Source organism: Belonocnema kinseyi, chromosome 10 (genome assembly GCF_010883055.1).
Source record: "Belonocnema kinseyi isolate 2016_QV_RU_SX_M_011 chromosome 10, B_treatae_v1, whole genome shotgun sequence".
Taxonomy (NCBI): domain Eukaryota; kingdom Metazoa; phylum Arthropoda; class Insecta; order Hymenoptera; family Cynipidae; genus Belonocnema; species Belonocnema kinseyi.
In genome coordinates, this window is record NC_046666.1 from 54,830,878 (window position 1) to 54,852,975 (window position 22,098).

The 22,098-nt window shown below is 26.1% G+C and overlaps 2 protein-coding genes across 2 annotated transcripts in view; both read left to right on the top strand.

Moving 5' to 3' along the window:
- The window catches only part of LOC117181119 (xaa-Pro aminopeptidase 1-like), a 276,118-nt gene that overhangs the window by 143,450 nt on the left and 110,570 nt on the right, over positions 1–22,098 (top strand). The window lies entirely within an intron of this gene.
- LOC117181695 lies at positions 849–22,007 on the top strand. Its single transcript, XM_033374625.1, has 5 exons — positions 849–1,072; positions 5,515–6,042; positions 10,163–10,358; positions 10,495–10,669; positions 21,657–22,007. The coding sequence occupies exons 2-5, from the start codon at positions 5,531–5,533 to the stop codon at positions 21,818–21,820; spliced, it is 1,047 nt and encodes a 348-aa protein (XP_033230516.1). The 5' UTR covers positions 849–1,072; positions 5,515–5,530; the 3' UTR covers positions 21,821–22,007.

A 22,098-nucleotide genomic window follows, 5' to 3' on the forward strand; every position in this document is an offset into this window, starting at 1 on the left:
GAAACAATGAATTTAAATTATGAGACGACTAAAAATATTCCCGAATCGAAAAATACTCTAATAATAAAATTCGCAAAAAGTTAAAAATAACACCGAATAGGAAAATTCCAGAATAATCATATTCCCGACAGAAAATTCCTGAATTATAAAATTTCTTAATATGAATAGTTACAAATTTTTTGAGATAAATAAATTTAATTGCAATATAATTTTAGTTGTGTTAATTTAATTAATTGTATAATTTGAAAAATGTTAAAAGTTTAAATACAGGAATTTTATGATTAACAAATTTTCTAGTTCGGACATTTTATAATTCGGCAATTTTATGTTGGGAATTTTCGAATTCGGGAATTTTATTATTCTGGACTTTTATTATCTAGGAATTTTCCATTTCGGGAATTTTACAGTATAGGAAATTTTATTTTCGGGGTTGTTCAGCCGTCCCTTATTATTTACAAATATTAAAGAATGTACTTTTTTTTAATTTTAAAACTCATTTTAAGTTTCAAGTTAATTTGGAATCCTTTTAAAAATCTACAAATATCTCTTCAACTTCTTTGAAATTTAATTTTAATAAAAAATTTAATTGATTTTCTCAGGGATTCTGAGAAATTAAAAATTTTTTTAAACCATTTTAAAAAGATAACGTGTTACTTTTTTGTTGAGAAAATTAGTAATGCTTGATTATACATATTCTACTATATTTAATTTAAATTTGTGGAAACAAAAACAAAACTCATTTTCAAATCCAGGAAACTTTGGACAGCAACTTAATAGTTTACGAAGAAGTTGAACAGTTAGCGCCACCTCCCGGTAATACAAACACTGGTTCGTTCTTTCTCTGACGTGCTGCAGGTTTCTGCACGTTTGTAAACTTTTCTTATCAATTTATGGCGTCGTAGTGACGAAATTCGATTTCTTTAATGAAAAAAGACATAAGAATATCAACAAACTGTTTCGTTTTTGTGAAAAAGTGTGCTACTGGTCTTTTAAGTAGGAAGAGGAAGTTTGTGAAGTTTGTAGGTTGGGATCATCTCAGATTAACAGCGTTTCACCCATTGCATTTCACTTGGTAAGTAAAAAAATACTTGTTTTTCTCCGTTATTCTCTTGATGGTGATACAATAATCACGAAACCTTGTTTTAATTTACTTTTCCTTGAGATTGAGTAACATCATGTAATAATTTTGTGCTTGTACGAGATTCTAACCTCAATTTTTATACAGGCGTGATTACAAATTTCACGAATTACTGCCGCGATTTTTAATTTTAAAAGAAGTGCCAAGAATCATTAGTACAATTTGCTAATGAAATCTATTTATTTTTTTATAATATTTTTGATTGTTTGTTATTGAAGATTGGAATATTATTGATCTGAAGGCGAATATAGAGGTTATGTTCTACCATTTTTTTCGTGTAAAATTAAAAATTACACAGAAATTCACTCAATTTCATGAAATAAGAAATTGAGAATGTTGTCGATATTAATGTTAGGTAAGTTAATTTTTTGAGTAACTATTTAGAGTTGCGTTACTTAGCGAAAAAAAGTAACATAACTTTAAGTTATCTACGATGTTACTTTTTTTTCACTCCCTTAATTTTATCATTTAAAAATGAAAATAGCTCAGATGATACATAAAATATTAATTTAAAAAAAAATGTCAAGCAAAAGTACCGCATTTTCAACAAGAGTTGAATTTTTAAGCCACAAGGATAAATTTTCAACAAAAAAGTTATTTTGCAACCAAATAATTGGACTTTCTGCCAAAGTAGTTCACTTTTTAACAGAACATATGAATTTTCAACCTAATATTTGAATTCTCTACCCCCAAAAAATTTTTTTCCAACAAAATATTTAAATTTTGAACTAAAGCAATGGATATTAAATTGTAGCTGTGAATTTTTAACAAAAAACATGAATTTTCAAACAAACAAAAATTTTAATCTAAAATAAACGGTTTCAATCCACCAAAAAATCTTCAACCTAATAGCAATTATTGTCTAACAAAAGAGTTGAATTTTCAACAAAACAAACGAGGTTTTTTTATTAAAACAGATACATTTTGAAACGAAAAAGCCGAATTTTTAACCAGAAAGGAAAAAAATTCTACTGAATTTTTTAGTTTTCAATTCAAAAAGACAAATTTTCAACAAAACAGTTTCACTTTCAAATTGGAAATATTAATTTGGAATACAAAATTGACTTTTTAACCAAAAAGTTGAATTTTCTATTGAAATAGTAGAATTTTTAACAACAAAAAATGAGATTGTTTTTATCAAAAGATATAAATTTTGAAACGAAGAAGCCGAATTTAATCCAAGAAAAACAGTTTCCACTAAATGGTTGAATTTTCGAGCCAAAAAGACGATTTTTCTACAAAATAGTTACATTTTTGAACCGAAACTATGAAATTTCAACTAAAGTTACTTTTAAACCAAATAGTTGATCTCTCTTCCAAAATAGTTGATTTAAAAAAAATGCATGCATTTTCTACCACTTAGTTACATTTTCTTCCAAAATCCGGTAGAAATGTAATAGTTGATATTATTTCGATCAAAAAATATTTTTATAAGAAATCAATCACGGTTGTATTCAAACAAAATATACGAATTTGCAACAAAATAGCTGAATATTCATGAAAATCAGATTAATTCCCTATAAAAATAGTTAAAATTTCAAAAAAATAAAATAAATGAGATTTTTTTACCAAAGTATATAAATTTTGAAACGAAAAAGCCGAATTTAATCCAAGAAAAACAGTTTCCACTAAATGGTTGAATTTTCGAGCCAAAAAGACGATTTTTCTACAAAATAGTTACATTTTTGAACCGAAACTATGAAATTTCAACTGAAGTTATACCAAATGGTTGAGCTTTCTTCCAAAATAGTTGAATTTTTAACAAAATGCATTCAGTTTCTACCAGTTAGTTACATTTTCTACCAAAATCCGCGAGAAATGTAATAGCTAATATTATTTAAAATAAAAAATATAAATTTTCAATGTGCTTGAAGTTCTTAACATTCAGATGAACAAATTTTTTTATTGATGACTTTGTAAACCATAAAAAGAGCTTAAATTTTTGTTTATTTATATAGTAAATAATATATTTACAAAAAAAAAATTATAATGCATATTTGTTTTTAACCCCCGAGGTTATAAAAAATCGAAAAAATTTCACAAAAAAGCCCTAACTACCAGATCTAAAATTTTATGCTTACCTATCCGTTCCGGAACACCTCCGTTTTCAACCCCCAAAATGATACAGAATAAAGCAAAATTCAAAAAAAGAAAACTAACTTCTGGGCCTGAAATTTTTATTTCTTAGAAAGGTTCAATATGGTGTCAAAAGATAATGAAAAAAGTTTCATTCTCCTTCCTACCTGTTCCGCAGCACCTTCGCTTTCAACCCCTAATATAATAAAAAATGTAAAAGAATTCCCCAAATTTCAGACCTAAAGTATTATGCTTCATAATGGTTCTATTTGATGTCCGAATATACTAATAAAAGCTTCATTCACTTATCTCTTCCGGAACACCCTCGTTGTCAATCACCAATATATTAAAGAATTGAGAACAAAAATATTTAAAAAAACCACTAACTTCCAGACCGAAAACAGTATGTTTTAGAATATTTCCTTATGATATCTAAAGATTATAAAAAAAGTTTCATTCTCCTACAGCTTTCGGAACACTCTCGGTTGCAACCCCTAATATAATACAAAATGTAAAAAAATTCCAAAAAATCCCAAAATTCCAGATCTAAAATATTATGATTTATCATTTTTCCATCTGATGTCCGAAGGTACTAAAAGAAAGTTTCATTCCTATATCACTTTCGGAACACCCTCTTTGGACATCAACTGGAAATATTATAAAGCATAATATTTTATACCTGGAAGTTAGGGGTTTAAAAAAAATTTATTCTTTATTATCTTAGGGGTTGAAAACGAGGGTGTTCCGGAAGGGGTAGATAAATGAAACTTTTTTTTTATCTTTACACATCAAATGAAACCAATCTAAAGCATACAATTTTAGGTCTGGAAGTTAGGGGGTTTCTTTGAAATTTTTTTATTTTTTATAATCTTAGGGGTTTAAAACGGGGATGTAAAAAGAAGAGATAGGGTAGTGAAACTTTTTTTAGTATCTTTGAGCATGATGTGGATCCATTCTAAAGAATAACTTTTTTAGGTCTGGAGTTGGATAATTTATTATGATTTTGTGTTCCGGAATAGATAGGGGTGCGGTACTTTCTGTATGTAATTTCGGTGCTTAAAAATCTTATAGTCGACCCTAACATTTTAGGTCTAAAAGTTCTGTCATTTTTCATAAGATGATTTTTTCCATTCTTAGGGGTTTAATTGGGGTGTTCCGTAGGGGGTGGAGGGGATGTGAAACGTTTTCGGGTACCTTCCATCATCAAATAGATCCACTTAGAACTTTCAAATGTTAAGTCTCGCGCAAAAAAATTTTGGTGTAAATTCTTTTTTTTTTTAAACATTGGAAACTTCAGAGAGGTATTTCTACAAAATTGTTACATTTTCGAACCAAAAATATGAATTTTCAACTGAAGAATTACGTTTCAAACAAATAGGGGAACTTTTCACCAAAATAGTCGAATTTTTATCAAAATTCATGCATTTTCTATCAAGTAGTTAAATTTTCAACCAATGTCTACGATAAATATAATAGTTGATATTATTTCGATCAAGAAAATTTTTAATTTGAAATCAATCACGGTTGCATTCAACCAAAAAATACGTATTTTCATCAAAATGGCTGAATGCTCAACCAAAAGAGATTAATTTTCCGCCCATGACTTCCCATAAACTTCTTTTAATGGAAGATATACAAGAAATACAATGTAACTTCAAAGTATGTGACATGTCAGTTCCAAGTTACTGCAAAAATCGTAATTAACTTACTTTTTAAAATAGTGTCGAAGTTTTCATAAAAGTAACAAATAACGTCACTTTTTAGTGACTTATTTAAGGTATTATACGGATTAAATTGTTTTTTGCGAATTTTTTTGAAATTAGGACTGAAGATTTATTAGAGCGTTATATAAAGTTTGGTCGAGTTAGAAAACGGCTGGCCATTTAGAAGTTGAGATAAGTAAAATCCAAAATCGCATCTTATGCACGTAAGGCCTATCCCGAGGTATTGAAAATGTAACATATTTTAGGATAACACCTAAACGATTCTGACAATTTTTTTCAAAAACTGACATACGGTAGAAGGACGCAATGCAGAGATTCTGTGAAAATTTCAGAATTTTTATCCATTTCCTTTATGAAGTAGAGCTCTGAAAGTATGAAAGAACAGAGAGGTCCGATAGGTTAGACACTCTCACACGCATTCAGTTGATCGACATGAAGTTGAAGCATCTTCAATTGTTCTTCGCATGGATAGCTCTTTTTCTGAATTCATCGATATAATACCTTAATTGCAACTAGTTACTACCTAACTCTGATCGACATCCTAATGTAAGTCTTGTTCTAATAATAATTTTACAGAACCTACTCTCAAAAAATGAGAGTCCACAGATCGGAACGTGTGGGGCGAAAGCCCTATCACTGTCTCTCAATGCGACAAAGGCGAAGAATCCGACAGGAAATAAAGCTGATACAAGAATCCGTGGAGGCCGAAAGTAAACGAAATCAAAACTCAAAAGAAGGTGAAGCTTTGACAGCGCAAACGGAGGAAATTGCAGAAAACGGAATTCCTCAACAAGGAAATGTGATGTGCTCAGTACCGGCGGATGTATACATTCCAGCCTCGACGAATTCCTATCCTTCCTCTCAAGAAGTCATTGATCCTATTATTCCTGGATCAACATTGGCTGGAACTTATTCCTATCCTATGCAATTTCTACCTGGACCTTCTGGCTTTCCAACAGCGATTGCTGGGAATGGATTATCTTCTGCTGTTTTTAAAACCGAAACTTATATGGCAAATCATCAACAGGTAGCATTAAATGTGGGAGAGCAAACAGCAGTTTTTGATCATCAAGTTCATAATGCTGAAATCCTGGACCAGTTGAAGTAAGAATAATATCTAGGGTTAAAAATATTTTTTGTCCTACCTTCCTTGAAAAGAAGCATGTAAAGCAGATAAAGGAAGTTTCCTTCTCACTTTACCCTATTCAGCTGTTCTCCTTTCTAGTTTTCCCCTTTTCACTCTTTTCCTCTTGCCCGTTTTACCATTTCCCCTTTCTTAATTTCCCCGTTCCCTTTCCCCCTTTTTCCTATTTCTGTCTTTTCCTTTCTCCTTTCCCTTTTCACCATTTCCGGTTTCCCATTTATTCCTTCTCTTTCCCCTTTTCCTTCTCACTTCACCCTTTTCAGCGATTCACCTTTCTCGTTTCCCCCTTCCTATTTCCTCTTTCCCTTTTCGCCTTTACCGATTTCCCTTTCCCCTTTATACCCTTTCTCATTCCCCCCTTGCATTCTCATTCCCCACTCCTCATTCCTATTTCCTTTCCCCTTTTCATTCTATAACTCTTCTCGTTCCACCATTTCCCCTTTCTTCATTTCCCCGTAACCTTTATCCTTTTTCTTTTTCCAATTCTTCCCTTTCCCTTTTTATTTTTGCTACTTTTGCCTTTTCCTTTCTCATTTCCTTTTTCTTCCTTTCTGGTTTCTAATTTTTTCCTTCCCTTCTCCCCCTTCATTTTCTGTTTCGAGTTCTCCTTTTCACGTTTCTATTTTCATCCTTTCCCCTTTTCCTTCAACCTTTTTTTCCCATTTCCCCCTATCCCTTTTTATTTTCTCCTTTCCGTTTTCACCCTTTTTCAATTTACCGTTTTTTTTCCCATTCCCGTTTTCCTTTTCACCATTCCCGTTTTTCTTTTCACCCTTTCTCCATTTTTCCGTTACCTTCACCCTTGTTTTTTCCTATTCTTACCTTTCCCCTTTTATTGTTTCTTTTCCCCTTTACCTTTTAATCTTTCCCTTTACAACCTTTCCCCGTTCCCTTGACCCTTTTTCTCATTTCCCCCTTTCCTGTTTTCGTTTACCCTTTCTCCTTTTACCTTTTACTATTTTTTCCGTCGTAAATATTTTATAATGAAAGGGTTAAAAGGAAAAATACTTTAATTTACACCATATGATATTACCACTTCTGCCGGGCGTAAAGTTTCATGTTGGGCCAGCGGCGTAGTGCGCATGTGCAAAGGCTACTGGACTGGAAGTGGCCACATTACGCCTGCTTCACGTGCATGTAATGGCGCGTTTTCAAGGGGGGTCGGACAAAGAAGTATTTAAAATATCCTGATGTATGGAAAGTATCTGGTATTTCCTTGAAATATCTTAAAGTACAATGGAAATGTCTTGAATATGAAATATCCTGACGTTTTTAAAGTATCTCGATTTTTCTCTAAGAACCTTAAAGTAACTTGAAATGCCTTAAAGTACATTGCAATATTTTAAAGCATATGAAATATCCTGAAGTATATCAAAATATCTTAAATCATGCAAAGTATATCGAATTCTCTTGAAATGCCTGAAAGTACATTGAAATATCTTCAAGTATATGAAAAATCTTAAAGTATGTGAAGTATCTCGAATTTCCTTAAAAAGCCTGAAAGTATACTGAAGTATCTTGAAGTATATGAAATATCCTGAAGTATACGAAATATCTGGAAGTATGTGAAGTATCTCGGTTTGTTTTAAATGCCTGAAAGTACACTGAAATATATTAAAGTATATGAAAACTCCTAAAGTACCTTGAAATATCTTGAAGTATATGAATTATCCTGAAGTATGTCGAGTATTTTGAATTTTCTTGAAATGCCTGAAAGTACATTGAAATATATTGAAGCATATAAAAAATTCTAAAGTACCTTGAATTATCTTGAAGTATATGAAATATTCTGAAGTATGTGAAATATCTCGAATGTTCTGGAAATGCCTGAAAGTACATTGAAATATATTAAGGTATGTAAAGTTCTCTCGAATTATCATATGAAAAACATGTAAAATAGTATATGAAATATCCTGAAGTATGTGAAGTATTTCGAATTTTCTTGAAGTTTCTGAAAATATATTGAAGTATCTGAAAAATTCTAAATTACCTTGGAATATCTTGAAGTATATGTAATATGCTGAAGTATGTCGAGTATTTTGAATTTTCTCAAAATGCCTGAAAATACATTGAAATATATTGAAGTATATGAAAAATTCTAAAGTATCTTGAAATATCCTGAAGTATGTGAAGTATCTCGAATGTCCTGGAAATTCCTGAAAGTGCACTGAAATATCTTGATGTATATGAAATATCCTAAATCATGCAAAGTATCTCGAATTTTTTTCAACTGCCTGAAAGTACATTGAAATATATTGAATTATCTGGAAAATTCTAAAGTACCTTGAAATATCTTCAAGTATATGAAATATCCTGAAGTATGTCAAGTATCTCGAGTTTCTTCAAAAAACCTGAAAGTACACTGAAATATCTTGAAGTATATGAAATATCCTGAAGTATGTGGAGTGTCTCCAATTTTCCTGAAAAGCCTGAAAGTACACTGAAATATATTGAAGTATATGAAAAATCCTAAAGTACCTTGAAATATCTTGAAGTATATGAAATATCCTGAAGTATGTTGAATGTTTTGAATTTTCTTGAAATGCCTGAAAGTACATTGAAATATATTGAAGTACATGAAAAATTTTTAAATACCGTGAAATATAATGAAGTATATGAAATATCCTTAAGTATTTCGAGTATTTTAAAATTTCTTGAAATGCCTGAAAGTATATTGAAATATATTGAAGTATATGAAAAATTTTAAAGTACCTTGAAATATCTTGAAGTAGATGAAATATCCTGAAGTATGTCAAGTATCTCGAGTTTCCTCAAAAAACCTGAAAGAACACTGAAATATCTTGAAGTATATGAAATATATGAAATATTCTAAAGTATGTGGATTATCTCCAATTTTCTTGAAATGCCTGAAAGTACACTGAAATATCTTGAAGTATATGAAAAATCTTAAAGTAACTTGAATTATCTTGAAGTATATGAAATATCCTAATTCATGCAAAGTATCTCGAATTTTTTTGAACTGCCTGAAAGTACATTGAAATATATTGAACTATCTGAAAAATTCTAAAGTACCTTGAAATATCTTCAAGTATATGAAATATCCTGAAGTATGTCAAGTATCTCGAGTTTCCTCAAAAAACCTGAAAGTACACTGAAATATCTTGAAGTATATGAAATATCCTGTAGTATGTGGAGTATCTCCAATTTTCCTGAAAAGCCTGAAAGTACACTGAAATATATTGAAGTATATGAAAAATCCTAAAGTACCTTGAAATATCTTGAAGTATATGAAATATCCTGAAGTATGTTGAATATTTTGAATTTTCTTGAAATGCCTGAAAGTACACTGAAGTATATTGCAGTATGTGAAAAATCCTAAAGTACCTTGAAATATCTTGAAGTATATGAAATATCCTGAAGTATGTCGAGTATTTTGAATTTTCTTGAAATGCCTGAAAGTACATTGAAATATATTGAAGTATATGAAAAATTCTAAAGTACCTTGAATTATCTTGAAGTATATGAAATATCCTGAAGTATGTGAAATATCTTGAATGTCCTGGAAATGCCTGAAAGTACATTGAAATAAATTAAGGTATGTAAAGTTCTCTCGAATTATCATAAACTATATAAACACCCTAAGTCTACAGTGTCTTGAAATATCTTGAAGCATATGAAGTATTTCGAGTTTCCTTGAAATGCCTGAAAGTACATTGAAATATCTTGAAGTATTATGACATATCCTGAAGCACGCGAAGAGTCTCGATTTTAATTCAAATACTCTGAAGTACTTTTGAGTATAATGAAGTAGTATCAGGCATCTAACTATTTTGAAATATCCTGAAGTATCTTGAAGACAGAAAGTAGCTGTACACTGAACAGTAAACACGATCCGTCGAGTTGTCAATGCCTCGATTATGCAAGTATAAAGAAAGTTTCCTCCCTTGTTTTGAAATAAAACTTGTATTTTTAAAACGAATTTATCTGGCTTGTCAGTTTGACAAAACATTCAACATATGCAATGAGCATTACAAGGGATTCTAAATTAGTAAAAATAATGAACCTATATTCCAGAATTTCCTGTTAATAAGTATTGCATATAAATATTAATTTTTTTAGGAAGCTAAATGGAAAGCTCGACACTTACAACAATCACCTCAATACGATCAACAGTCGTCTCGAAAATATCGAGAGGCATATGAAGCAGGAAAAACGTAAAGGTCAAGCCCCCGTAAAACCGAGCATTATTCCCATGCAAACCGTACAGGAAGTCACTGACTTTGACAATGCAAGCGACGAAGCTTATGATGGTTTAGTAAGTTTTGAAAATACTAAAATGTTCGATTTTCCTCTCAGGAATCGTACTTTATATTTAAATACTTTTTGTAATGTTGCTTCTTTTGGTTCCTTTTTCCCCTTTTTTTGTGTAATTTATGGTCTAATTTTTTTAGGTTCAATATTTGAAATACATCGGAGGTTTCACATTGCGGGAAGCCTTAAATCTCTGTATGAAAGAAGTTTTAACCAATGACGTCGCGAGTAATTTCACATGGCACGGTAAAGATACCGGACACGCACAAGTTGGAGTCGCTTTATACAACAGACAAATAACGAACGCCTTCTATGGTTAGTACTCCTAATTTTTAATTTTATTGCAGATTAAATAACAGCATTTATTTTCGAATAAAGATTTAACTCGGTAGGCGGTTTTCTGCAGGTTTCCTCTCTCCTAGCCAAACTTGCAGACAAATGCGAATTTTTTTTTTTAATTTGGATGTAAATTTAACTATTGACAAAATATATTTTAATAAAACTTCATTTGCCTTAAGAGAAATTTAATCTTTTTGGGATAAAAATGCAACTATTTGATAGAGAATTCAATAGTTTTGTTAAAAAGTCATCCTTAATAAGTCATCATAATAAATAGTCATCCTTTATGTAATATCTTGTTTCAAAATTCATATTTTTATCGTGAAATGTCTAAAGAAATATTTTTTTAAAGAAAATTTAAGTATTTAAAAAAAATTTATTTCTTGTTTTAATAAATTCATCCGGCTTCGTAAAAATTTCAATTTTTTATGGAAATGCACATTGTTTTTTATAAATTCTTCTTTGCTTGAGTATTGAATTTTTTTTTCTAATATTTGGTTGAATCAGTTTGTTACGAAATAATTTTGTTGTAGATTTATATTTTTTATTTTTTTTAGTTAAAAATTCATTTTTAACTAAAAAAATTCAACTGTTTTTTTTAAATTAATATTTTTTAATTGAAATATTAACTTCTTGGGTGACATTTAAACTACATTGTTGAAAATTTAACTGTTCAGTGGAAATGCCTTTTTTTTGGTTTGAAATTAATTTTTAAACTGAAAACGTAATTTTACAATTTTGTGAAGATTTTTTTTAGTTAGAAAATTTCCTGTCTGGTAAAAAAAAAATTTCTTGGCTTGAAATTTCATTTTTATTAGGTAAAAATGCAACAATTTCGTTTGAAATTAATTTTTGGCTGAAAAGTTTCTTTTTAAATTTAATTTTTGTAGAGAAAATTCATCTTTTGGTTTGAAAGTTCAACAAATTAGATGAGCTTCTATTTCTTTATTTTCCTTTTTGATTTAAAATTCTTTTTTTTTGAATAAACTTAATGTTTTCGAATAAAAATATAAACTAGGATTAAATTATTTGGTTGAAAATTTAACTATTAAAAATTTTTTAAAAATAAAAATTCATCTATTTGAAAAGAAGTTTCATTTTTTTGGGATAAAAATGTAACTATTTGGTAGAGAACACAACAATTTTGTTAAAAAGTCATCCTTTTCCGTTAAAAATTTATATTTTCATAGTGAAATTTCCACCGAAATCTTTTTTATCCGAAAATTCAACTGTTTTTTTTTTTTAATTTATCTTTTTGATGTAAAAATTCATCTGTTTTAGTAAAAATTGCATTTTTATGAAACTATTTTGCTTGAAAGATTTGGTTCAATCAGTTTTTTAAGAAATAATTTTGTTGTTGAAGCTTTATATTTTTAGTTGAAAATTAATTTTTTTTTAAAGTTGAACTATTGTGTTGAAAATTAATATTTTTTAATTGAAAATTCATTTACTTGGGTAAAAGTTTAATTGGATTGTTTAACATTTATTTTTGATTGAAGACATCTTCAGTTTAAAATTTAACTGTTTAGTAGAAAAACCGTTTTTTAGTTTAAAATTAATTCCTTTTTTTTGTAAAAAATAATTTTTTTGGTTTATTATTTCATTTTTGTTGGGTAAAATAGCATCAGTTTCGTGGAAAATAAATTTTTTGCTGAAAAGTCATATTTTTGGTTCGAAAATAAAATTTTTGTAGAGAAAATTCGTCTTTTGGCTTCAAGCTTCACTAATTTAGATAAACTTTTATTTTCTTTTTGGTTCTAAAATTCCCTTTTTTCGTATAAATTTAATCTTTTTGGATTAAAATATAAATTTGGATTAAAACATTTGGTTCAAAATTCAAGTATTTTGTTAAAACGCCATCTTTTATAATAGAACAGACATTTTTTGCTTAAATAAAAATTAGTAAATAAAAAAAAAAATTCTTTGAATCTGAAATACTGTTTTATTCCATTTATAAAAAATTCTGTGTTAAAAGGAGTAAAAGATTAAAATGTTTATTAGTTAAGCAAAGTAAACGCCCAATTAAAACTTTATAAACTATTTTTGTAATTTTAAATAACTTTAAAACAATTTATTCATAACAAAAGGCTTTTATCAAATTTCAAATATTATTTCAGTCTAAAAAATTCAATTTTGGAACCATTCAATTTAAAACTTTTTGAAAGAGGAGAACAATTAACTAATATTTTGAAACATCTTACTGTAAATTTAAAATCAGTAATTATAATTTAAATATTAAGAACGAAACAAAATACTTAAACTTTTAACGTTACAATTTGAATTTCTCTGCTTAAAGAAATTGATTTTGTAAGTCAAATTGTTGAATTTTGATGTATAAATATCAACTGAAGGACTATTATTGTTAGAGAAAAATCAAATAAGGTAAAGAGATCTTTAGAAGTTTAAAAAAATTGTAAATAATTTAAAATCTGTATATATTTCAAATAATTTAAACGATTAATTTAAATGATTTCTTATTTTGAAAAATTAATTTTCGGACTTTATTTAAAAAGATTTAGAACGATTTACACAATTATCAAAAATTTATGCGGAAGGGTTTTAGGAAATTTTTTTAATGTATTTATTTCAAATAATTAAAACGATTAATTTAAATGATTTTTTATTTTAAAAAATTAATTTTAGGAAAATATTTTAAAATATTTAGAACGATTTACAACATTATCAAAAATTAATGCGGAAGGTTTTTAGGAAATTTTTTTAATTTAGCAGGATTTTAAAAAAAATTTTAGGAAATTTTTTTAGAAAAAATCCGAATCATTAAAAAATATATTTAAAAGTTTTGAAAAAATGTTTAGAATAATTTAAAATTTGAACAAATGTAAAATAACATGTAGATTTTAATGTATAATTTATAAATGAACATTAGTAGAAAAAAATTGAGCAACTTTAAGAGATATTTAGGAGTTTTTAAAAGATTCAAAATTATCGTGAAAATTTTAAAAAGTTTCCTTAAAATCTTCCAGTTTCTTTTTTGACAATTTCGGTAAACCTTGTAAAACCTTTTTAAATATTCTCTGAAAATAATTTTTAAAAATGAAAAATTATTTTTAATTTTTCTAGGGATCTTAAGAAAATGTTCTTATTCTTATGAAGCCTTTCAAAATTTTTGAAAAGCTTCTGTTTTGTTTAAAATCTGCAAAAATCTACATTTTTTTAAATTAGGCTATCATTTCAAGTTTTAAATTTATTTTGAATCTTTTTAAAAACTTCTAAATATCTCTTGAAATTACTTAAATTTCGTCTACAAATAATAAATGTTAAATTGTTATTTATAAATCAAAATTTTAAGGAATTTTTCTCAAATTTTCAGGACTTCCTAAAAATTGTAGAACAAATTCAATTAATTTTGACAGATATTTAGAAGTTTTGAAAAAATTTCAAAAATAATTTTAAATTTGAACAAATTTAATGCCACTTCTAGATTTCTTAAGGTTTTGAAATAAAATTTTGAAGCTTTTGAAGCAAGTTAAAACTATTTTATGTGAAAATACTTGAATTTCTGATTTAAAAAATGTTTAGTTAAAAATATTTCAATTTTTAATGTTTTGGATTAAAATTCCTTAAAATTATATAATTTTGAAAATTTTTAAATTTGATTGAATGATTTTTTTTATTCAAAGCAGTGAAAATGATTACGTCGATTTACAATTTTTTATATTGAAAAATTGTATTTGTACAACCACCATCAAATGTTCCTATAAAAATTTGAAAAAAATAACAATTTTTTCATAAAAAAGAAAAGAAATCAAATTTCCTGCTTGGACAAAAATAAAAAAAGAGGAATTTCGAAAAGATTTAAACAATTTTCACGAATGTTATCAAATATTTGGAAAATATTTCTAATATTTTATCAATTCTTCAATGATTATCTAAAGATTCCACAAAGGATTATAATATTTCGCAAATATTTCGGATAGTTTAAAAAGATTTCTTAAAGACTCAATGATTTCCTAAAGATTTCAACAATTTTAAGAATATACCAAATATTTCAACAAAAAAAAACTTATAAAGATTTAAATGATTAATCAAAGATTTCAACAATTTCCCAAAAATATTAAGGATTTCTCAAAAATTAAAAAGATGTCGCAAAGATTTCAAGAATTCTTAGAAATATTTCAAAAATATTTCGCAAAATTCATAAAGATTTCGGATAGATTCAAAAGATTTCACAAAGGCATCAATGATTTCCTAATGATGCCACAAAATTTTAAATAATTTCACAAATATTTCAAGAATATTTTAACGATTACAAAATATTTCCCAAAAGTTTTAAATATTTCGCAAAGGTATAAAGAATTTTACAAAAATTATCAAATGTTTCAAATATGTTACAAAAATTGTAATGATTTTCTAAGGATTTCACAAAGAATTCAATAATTTCCAAATATTTCGAATATTTCTAAAAAAAATTCAATGATTTGCCAAAGATTTCACAAAGATTTTAGATAGATTAAAAATATTACAAAATTGAATAAATGATTTTCTAATGATTTCACAAATATTGCAGTAATTCCACAAATGTATCAAAAATATTTCAAAGATTTCCAAAAATGTTCACCACAAAGATTTTAATGATTTCCTAGAGATTGCAAATATTGCGCAAAGATTTAAACAATTTCGCGAATATCATCGAATATTTTGAAAATATTTTTAATATTTTACATTTATTTCAATGACTTTCTTAAGATTTCACAGAGGTTGATAATATTTCGGATAGTTTAAAAAGATTTCCCCAAAGACTTTAATGATTTCCCAAAGATTTCAACAATTTTTAAATTATAACAAATATTTCAAATAAATTTTTAATATTTTAGAAAGATTTCAAACTTTTTAAAATAGATTTCGAATAGATTTAAAAGATTTCAATTACTTAAAAAAAAATCAAAAATATTATTAAATATTTATAAAGTATTTGCAATATTTCGCAAAGATTTTTTTACTGTTTTTTTTTTATAATATTTTTTTGCCTTAATAAGGGTGCTATAATAATACAAATAAAAAAGACGAAAGAAATAGAAAAGAGAAGGAAGGGGATTTGGTTGGTTGCCTTCATATTGCCATATGGCCAAATCTTTCAATAATTTCACCTATACCAAATATTTCAAAAATATTTCAAATATTTCGCAAAGATTTTGCTAATATTTCTTAAATATTTCAGATAAATTTCGGATAGATTTAAAATATTCGACAAAGACTTCAATGATTTCGCTGCGATTTCAATAATCAAATATGTCGCATTGATTTCCAAAGATTTCAGAAAGATTTCAATCATTTTTACAAATATTCCCAAATATTACAAAGATTTCACAAAAGCATAAATAATTTCCAAATGATTCCACAAAGATTTAAATTATTTCACAAATGTTTCATAAATATATCAAAAATTTCGCAAAAGTTTTAAATATTTCGTAAACATTTCAAGAATTTCACAAAAATGATCAAATATTTTACAAAGATTTTAATTATTTCCTAAGTATTTCACAAAGATTTCGAATATTTCGCAAAAATTTCGGATAGATTTACAAGATTTCAATGATTTTCCAAAGATTTCAATAATTTTTCGAGTTTATAAAAAATATTAAAAATATTTCCAAAAATTTCACAGAGATTTTAATGATTTCCCAAAAGGTTAAAAATATTTCGCACAGATTTAAGCAATTTCACGAATATTATCGTATATTATGAAAAAAATATTGTTAATATTTTATTAATATTTCAATGATTTTCTAAAGATTTAACAAAGTTTTATAATATTTCGCGAAGATTTCGGATGGTTTAAAATGATTTCCTAAAGATTTCGACAATTTCAAAAATATACCAAATATTTCAAAAAGATTTTAGATATTTTATATAGATTTCATTGATTTTCCAAAAATTTCAAATATTTCGCAAAGATTTCGGATAAATTTAGAAGATTTTACAAAGCCTTCAATGATTTGACAAAGATTTCAATAATTTCACAAATATTTCCATATATTTAAAAAATATTTTTAATTTTTTGCGGATTTCTAAGGACTTTAGAAAAATTTGGCCAAGATTTCAATGATTTCATAAAAATTTTCTATAGATTTCAAAGGTTGCACAAAGATTTCAATAATTTCGAACCGATTTCAATAATCAAATATTTTACATTGATTTCTACAGTTTTCAGAAAGATTTAATTGATGTACCAAAGATATAAAAGATTAAAAAATGTCGCTTTAGCTTTTGAATAGATTTAAAAGATTTCACAATGACTTGAATGATTTTTCAAAGATTTCAATCATTTTTACAAATATTTCCAACAAAATTCAAAAATATTTTAAAGATTTCGCAAAGATTTTACAGATTTCGAATAGATTTAAAAGATTTTATAAAGGCATACATTATTATCCAATGATTCCACAAAAATTTAAATAATTTCACAAATGTTTAACAAATATTTCAATGATTTCCACAGCTTTTCCAAAATTTTTTAATATTTCGCAAAGATTTGAAGAATTTCACAAAAATGATCAAATATTGCACAAAGATTTGAATTATTTTCTATGGATTTCACAAATATTTCGGATAGTTTTTAAAGATTTCAATGATTTTACAAAGATTTCACAAAGATTTTAATCATTTTTACAAATATTTCAAAAAGATTTCGTATAGATTAAAAATATTTCACAAAGGAACAAATGATTTCATAAAGATTTAAATAATTCCACAAATGTATAAAAAATATTTCAAATATTTCCCGAAAGTTTTAGATATTTCGCAAGGATTGAAAGAATTTCACAAAATACATCATATTCTAAGGATTTCACAAAGATTTTAAATATTTCGCAAAGGTTTCAGATAGGTTTAAAATATAACAATTACTTCAAAAATATTTTTAAATGATTTCAATAATTTTCCAAAGATTTCAAAAATTTCGAATCGTTCACAAAGATTAAAAATATTACCCAAATATTTCTGACAAATTTACAAGATTTCAATGATTTTCCAAAGATTTGATTCATTTTTACAAATATTACCAAATATTTCGCCAAGAATTTACAAAGATTTTTGATAGATTTAATAAAGGAATAAATGATTTCACAAAGAATTAAATAATTTCACAAACGTATCAAAAATATAAAAAATATTTCTAAAAATGTTACAAAGATTTTATTGAAAACCGTGAATTTTCTGAAACCGGAAAAAACCGGGAAATTACAGTGAATTAAGTTCTTGATCGGGAATTTCACGAATTATCAGAAGAAAAATCGGCCAAAGTTCGAGTTCAACAGTTTTTAAAATAATTAAAGTGCAGTCTTAAAGATTTAAACAATTAAAAATTAAAAGCACTTGAAGTTGCAATTTTTTGATAAAAAACAGTTTTATTTTATCATCTGTAAATATAAATAAATACATTTTTTAAAAGGAGTTTCACTTTCAATATAAAAATCAGAATAATAATTAATTTGATAAAACGATTCTAGATCCGTTCAAAATTTCAGAATTTCCAGATTGTAACTGTTTTAAATCGAAAATCTTAATAAGAATTGATATTACTATCATTTATGCCGATAATTTTATTTTGAAATAAAAATCTTAATGGTTTATCAATAAAATATTTTTAATTCAAAATTTTAGGCAATTTAAACGAAGTGTGTTAACATATTTTTTCAGAACTTCTAAATACATTTTTAAATTAATCGTTTTTTCCCTACAATTTTGGGAAACTCTTGCGAGTTAAAAAAAATCCTTAAAATCTTCCAGGTTCTTTTTTATAATTTTTGAAATCTTAAAATCTTTTAAAAACTACTTTTTTTTTTAATTCGGCTGTGGGTATTCTAAATATCTCTTAAAATTACTCTAATTTTTTCTACAAATTATACGTGTTCTATTGTTATTTATAAATTAAAATTTTAAGAATTTTTTTTAAATTTGCAGGATTTTTTAAAAGTCTTGAAAAAAATTTTTAATTCATTTAAAAATATATTTAAAACTTCTGAACAAAATTTCTAAAATTATTTTAAATTTGAAAAAATTTAAAACCACTTCTAGATTTCTCAAGATTTTGAAATAAAATTTTAAAGCTTTTCAAGGATGCTTGAACTTTTCAAAATAAAACTAATTTAACTTCTAATTTAACAACTGTTCAGTTCAAAAAGTTCATTGTTTGATTATTTAATTTAGAGTATTAAAAATGTTAACGTAGATTTATATTTTTGGACTTTAAATGAAAAAATTTTTAGAATAGAGTTCGATTTTTTAAATTTCGTGGACCCTGAAAAATGTTTATCGACCGGGAAATGACCGGAAATTTTTTTTTCGATTAAAACGGCCACCCTGGTTTTCCAACAAAATTAAATAACTTCAAAAATATTATGGAACATTTATAAATTATTTGCAATATTTCGCAAACATTTATTTTTCTTTTCTTGTCGAAACGTTGGTGATTTTTTTTAAAAATGTTTTTTTTTATTGTAATTTGATAATAATAAAAATAAAAAAAGACGAAAGAAATAGAAAAGAGAAGGAATGGGATTTGGTTGGTTGTCTTCTCATTTTTCTTTCCTGTTTTTATTTTTATAAAAAAAAGAAATTTTTTCTTTCATTTTACAGAAAAGAAATTGTAATCTTTTTTCAAAATTCAATTGGAACATTTGATGGCGGTTGTCCAAATTTGGTCTTTGAATTCTTGGTTTTATTTTCAAGAATTTTGCACATTAATTTCAGGGTGGCCGCTGGACCGGGAAACCTGGAAAACCGGGAAATGACCGGGAATTTTATGAGACCGGGGAAACCCGGGAAATGACATTGAATTTATTTTTTTGCCGTTTTTTAAAAGCATTTGTTAAATTGTGATTTTTATAAATTATTATATCATTTAGTTTAGTATGCTTAATTCAAAAATCTTTCATTTCAAAAATTTTCCATTTTCCATTTTTAATCTTTAAGCAGATATTTTAATCTAAAGAATTTTAAATTGCAGTTTTAAAGGAGAAAAATAAAAATTAAAAGTTTTTAAAATCGAAGATTTTTTAAAATAAAAAACAGGGTGGCCGTCGGACAGGAAACCTGGGAATTTTACGAATTTTCAGAAGAAAAATGTGCCTAAGTTCGATTTTAATAGTTTTTTAAATAATTAAAGTGCAGTTTTTAAGATTTAAACAATTAAAAATTAAAAGAATTTAAAGTTTAAAATTTTTTGATAAAAACAGTTTAATTTTATCAATGATAAATATAAATAAATAAATAATTTTTAAAATGGATCTGTATGGATCCGTTCAAAATTTGAGAATTTCCAGATTGTAACTGTTTCAAGCCAAAAGTTTTGATAAGAATTTAAATTAATATATCATTTATTCCGATAATTTTATTTTTAATTAAAATTTTTCATGATTTATCAATAATATATTTTTAATTCAGAGTTTCAGGTCTTCTTTTATATTATTTTATATATTAAATTTAATAAATAATATTTTAAATATATTATTTCTGTTAATTTTTGTAGCCATTAAAAAATTAAGTTGAAACTGAATTGTTTTACATAGAGGGCTTTGAATCTTTAGATTTTCGAAGAACTTTTAGCGTTACAATTTTAATTGTACTATTTAAAAAGTGTTTAATTTATAAGTGAAATTCTTCATTTCTGACGCATAAATAACAATTGAACACTTATAATTTGTAGAAAAAAATTTAAGTAATTTTAAGAGATATTTAGAAGTTTTGGAAGATTTAAAATTTAAAATTAATGAAAAACAATTTTTGAAAATCCTACAAATTAAAAAAAATCCTTAAAATCTTCCATCTTTTTCTTTGATAATTTTTTTTATCTCTTAAAGTCTTCCTCAATTTTCTGTTTCAATAATTTTTCAAAGTAAAAAATAATTTTCAATTTTCCTAAGAATCTTAAGAAAATCTTTTATTCTTTTGAAGTCTTTCAAAATTATTTTAAAAATTCTAAATTTTTTTTATGAAATCTGCAAAAATATACATTTTATTTTAAATTCGGTTGTAAGTATTTCAAGTTATTTCAAGTTCTACATTTAATTCGATTTTTTTTTAAAACTTCTAAATATCTGTTAAAATTACGCTAATTTTTTACAAACAATAAGTGTTCTATTATTATTTATAAATTAATTTTTTTTTTAATTTGCAAGATTTTCTAAAAGTTATAAAAAATTCAATTAATTTTGAAATATATTTAAAAGTGGCGAAAAAAATTCTAAAATTATTTTGAATTTGGAAAAATTTAAAGCCACTTCTAGATTTCTTAAGATTTTGACAAAAAGAATTGTAAAGCTTTTAAAGGAAGCATATACTATTTAGAATAAAAATAATTTAACTTATAGTTACAGAAATGTTAAGTTCAAAAATTTATTATTCAATTTTTAATAATGTCTAGCTTCAAATTACTTCAAATAACATAATTTTGAACATTTTTAAAGTTCATTGCTTGATTCTTTAATTTAGACTTTTGAAAATGTTAACATGGATTTCTATTTTTGGAACTTAATCTTAATCTTTGAACTCTATAATTTATAAAATTTCTAAATTTTGCAGTTTATTTGCATATAATTTAACATTATTTAATTTAAAAGTGTTACTACCTTCCATTTGGTATGTGTACATTTTTGAGCATTTGAATACACAATTTTTGTATTGAAAAACTTTTAAACTTCAATTTTAAAAGTGTGGAATTCAAGTGTTCCACTTTGAATGTTTTAATTTGTTGTTTATTGTTTATTTCCTTATATGAAAAAATGTTTAGAATATAGTTTAGTTTTTTTAGATTTCATTGGCCGTGAAAAATGTTTACGAACCGGGTAAAAACCCGGGAATATTTTTCTTAGATTAAAACGGCCACCCTGAATTTGATTATTGGACGTTAAATAAGATTTAAAAATTATACTAAATCATATTTAAATTCCTTTAATTTAAATTTACCTGTAGAAGTTTTGATTTTTTAAATTTTGATTCGCAGAAGCCGTTTCTCAAAGTCAGCATTTCGAACAACCAACGAGAGCAATGTTCGCATCGCAAATGCGAGAAGTTTTGCGTATCGCAAAACAGCGACTTCGGAATACCCTTCGAAAACAACAAGTTCAACAAACCGATGGGGATAGGGACGAAGATCCCTGGGAATAAGGCACTTGAATCCATTCTCCATCTTCTGTATAATATTGTAAATACCATAGGATAAATAAACATTAGGTAATAACGGCAGAGGAAACGAAAAGTGGGCTTTACCGCTTTCTTTAAGCTATTGAACAAGCGCTCGAGGAATTTTACTGAATCATTTTATACCAAAGAGGGAAAGAAAGTTTTTTTTTTTTAGAAAAGACTTTCAGAAAAGTGGACTGAGATTTTTTAAGTTTATATCTCCGGTCGATGGTTTTTTTATTCAGCAGAATTTTTTGGAAAAA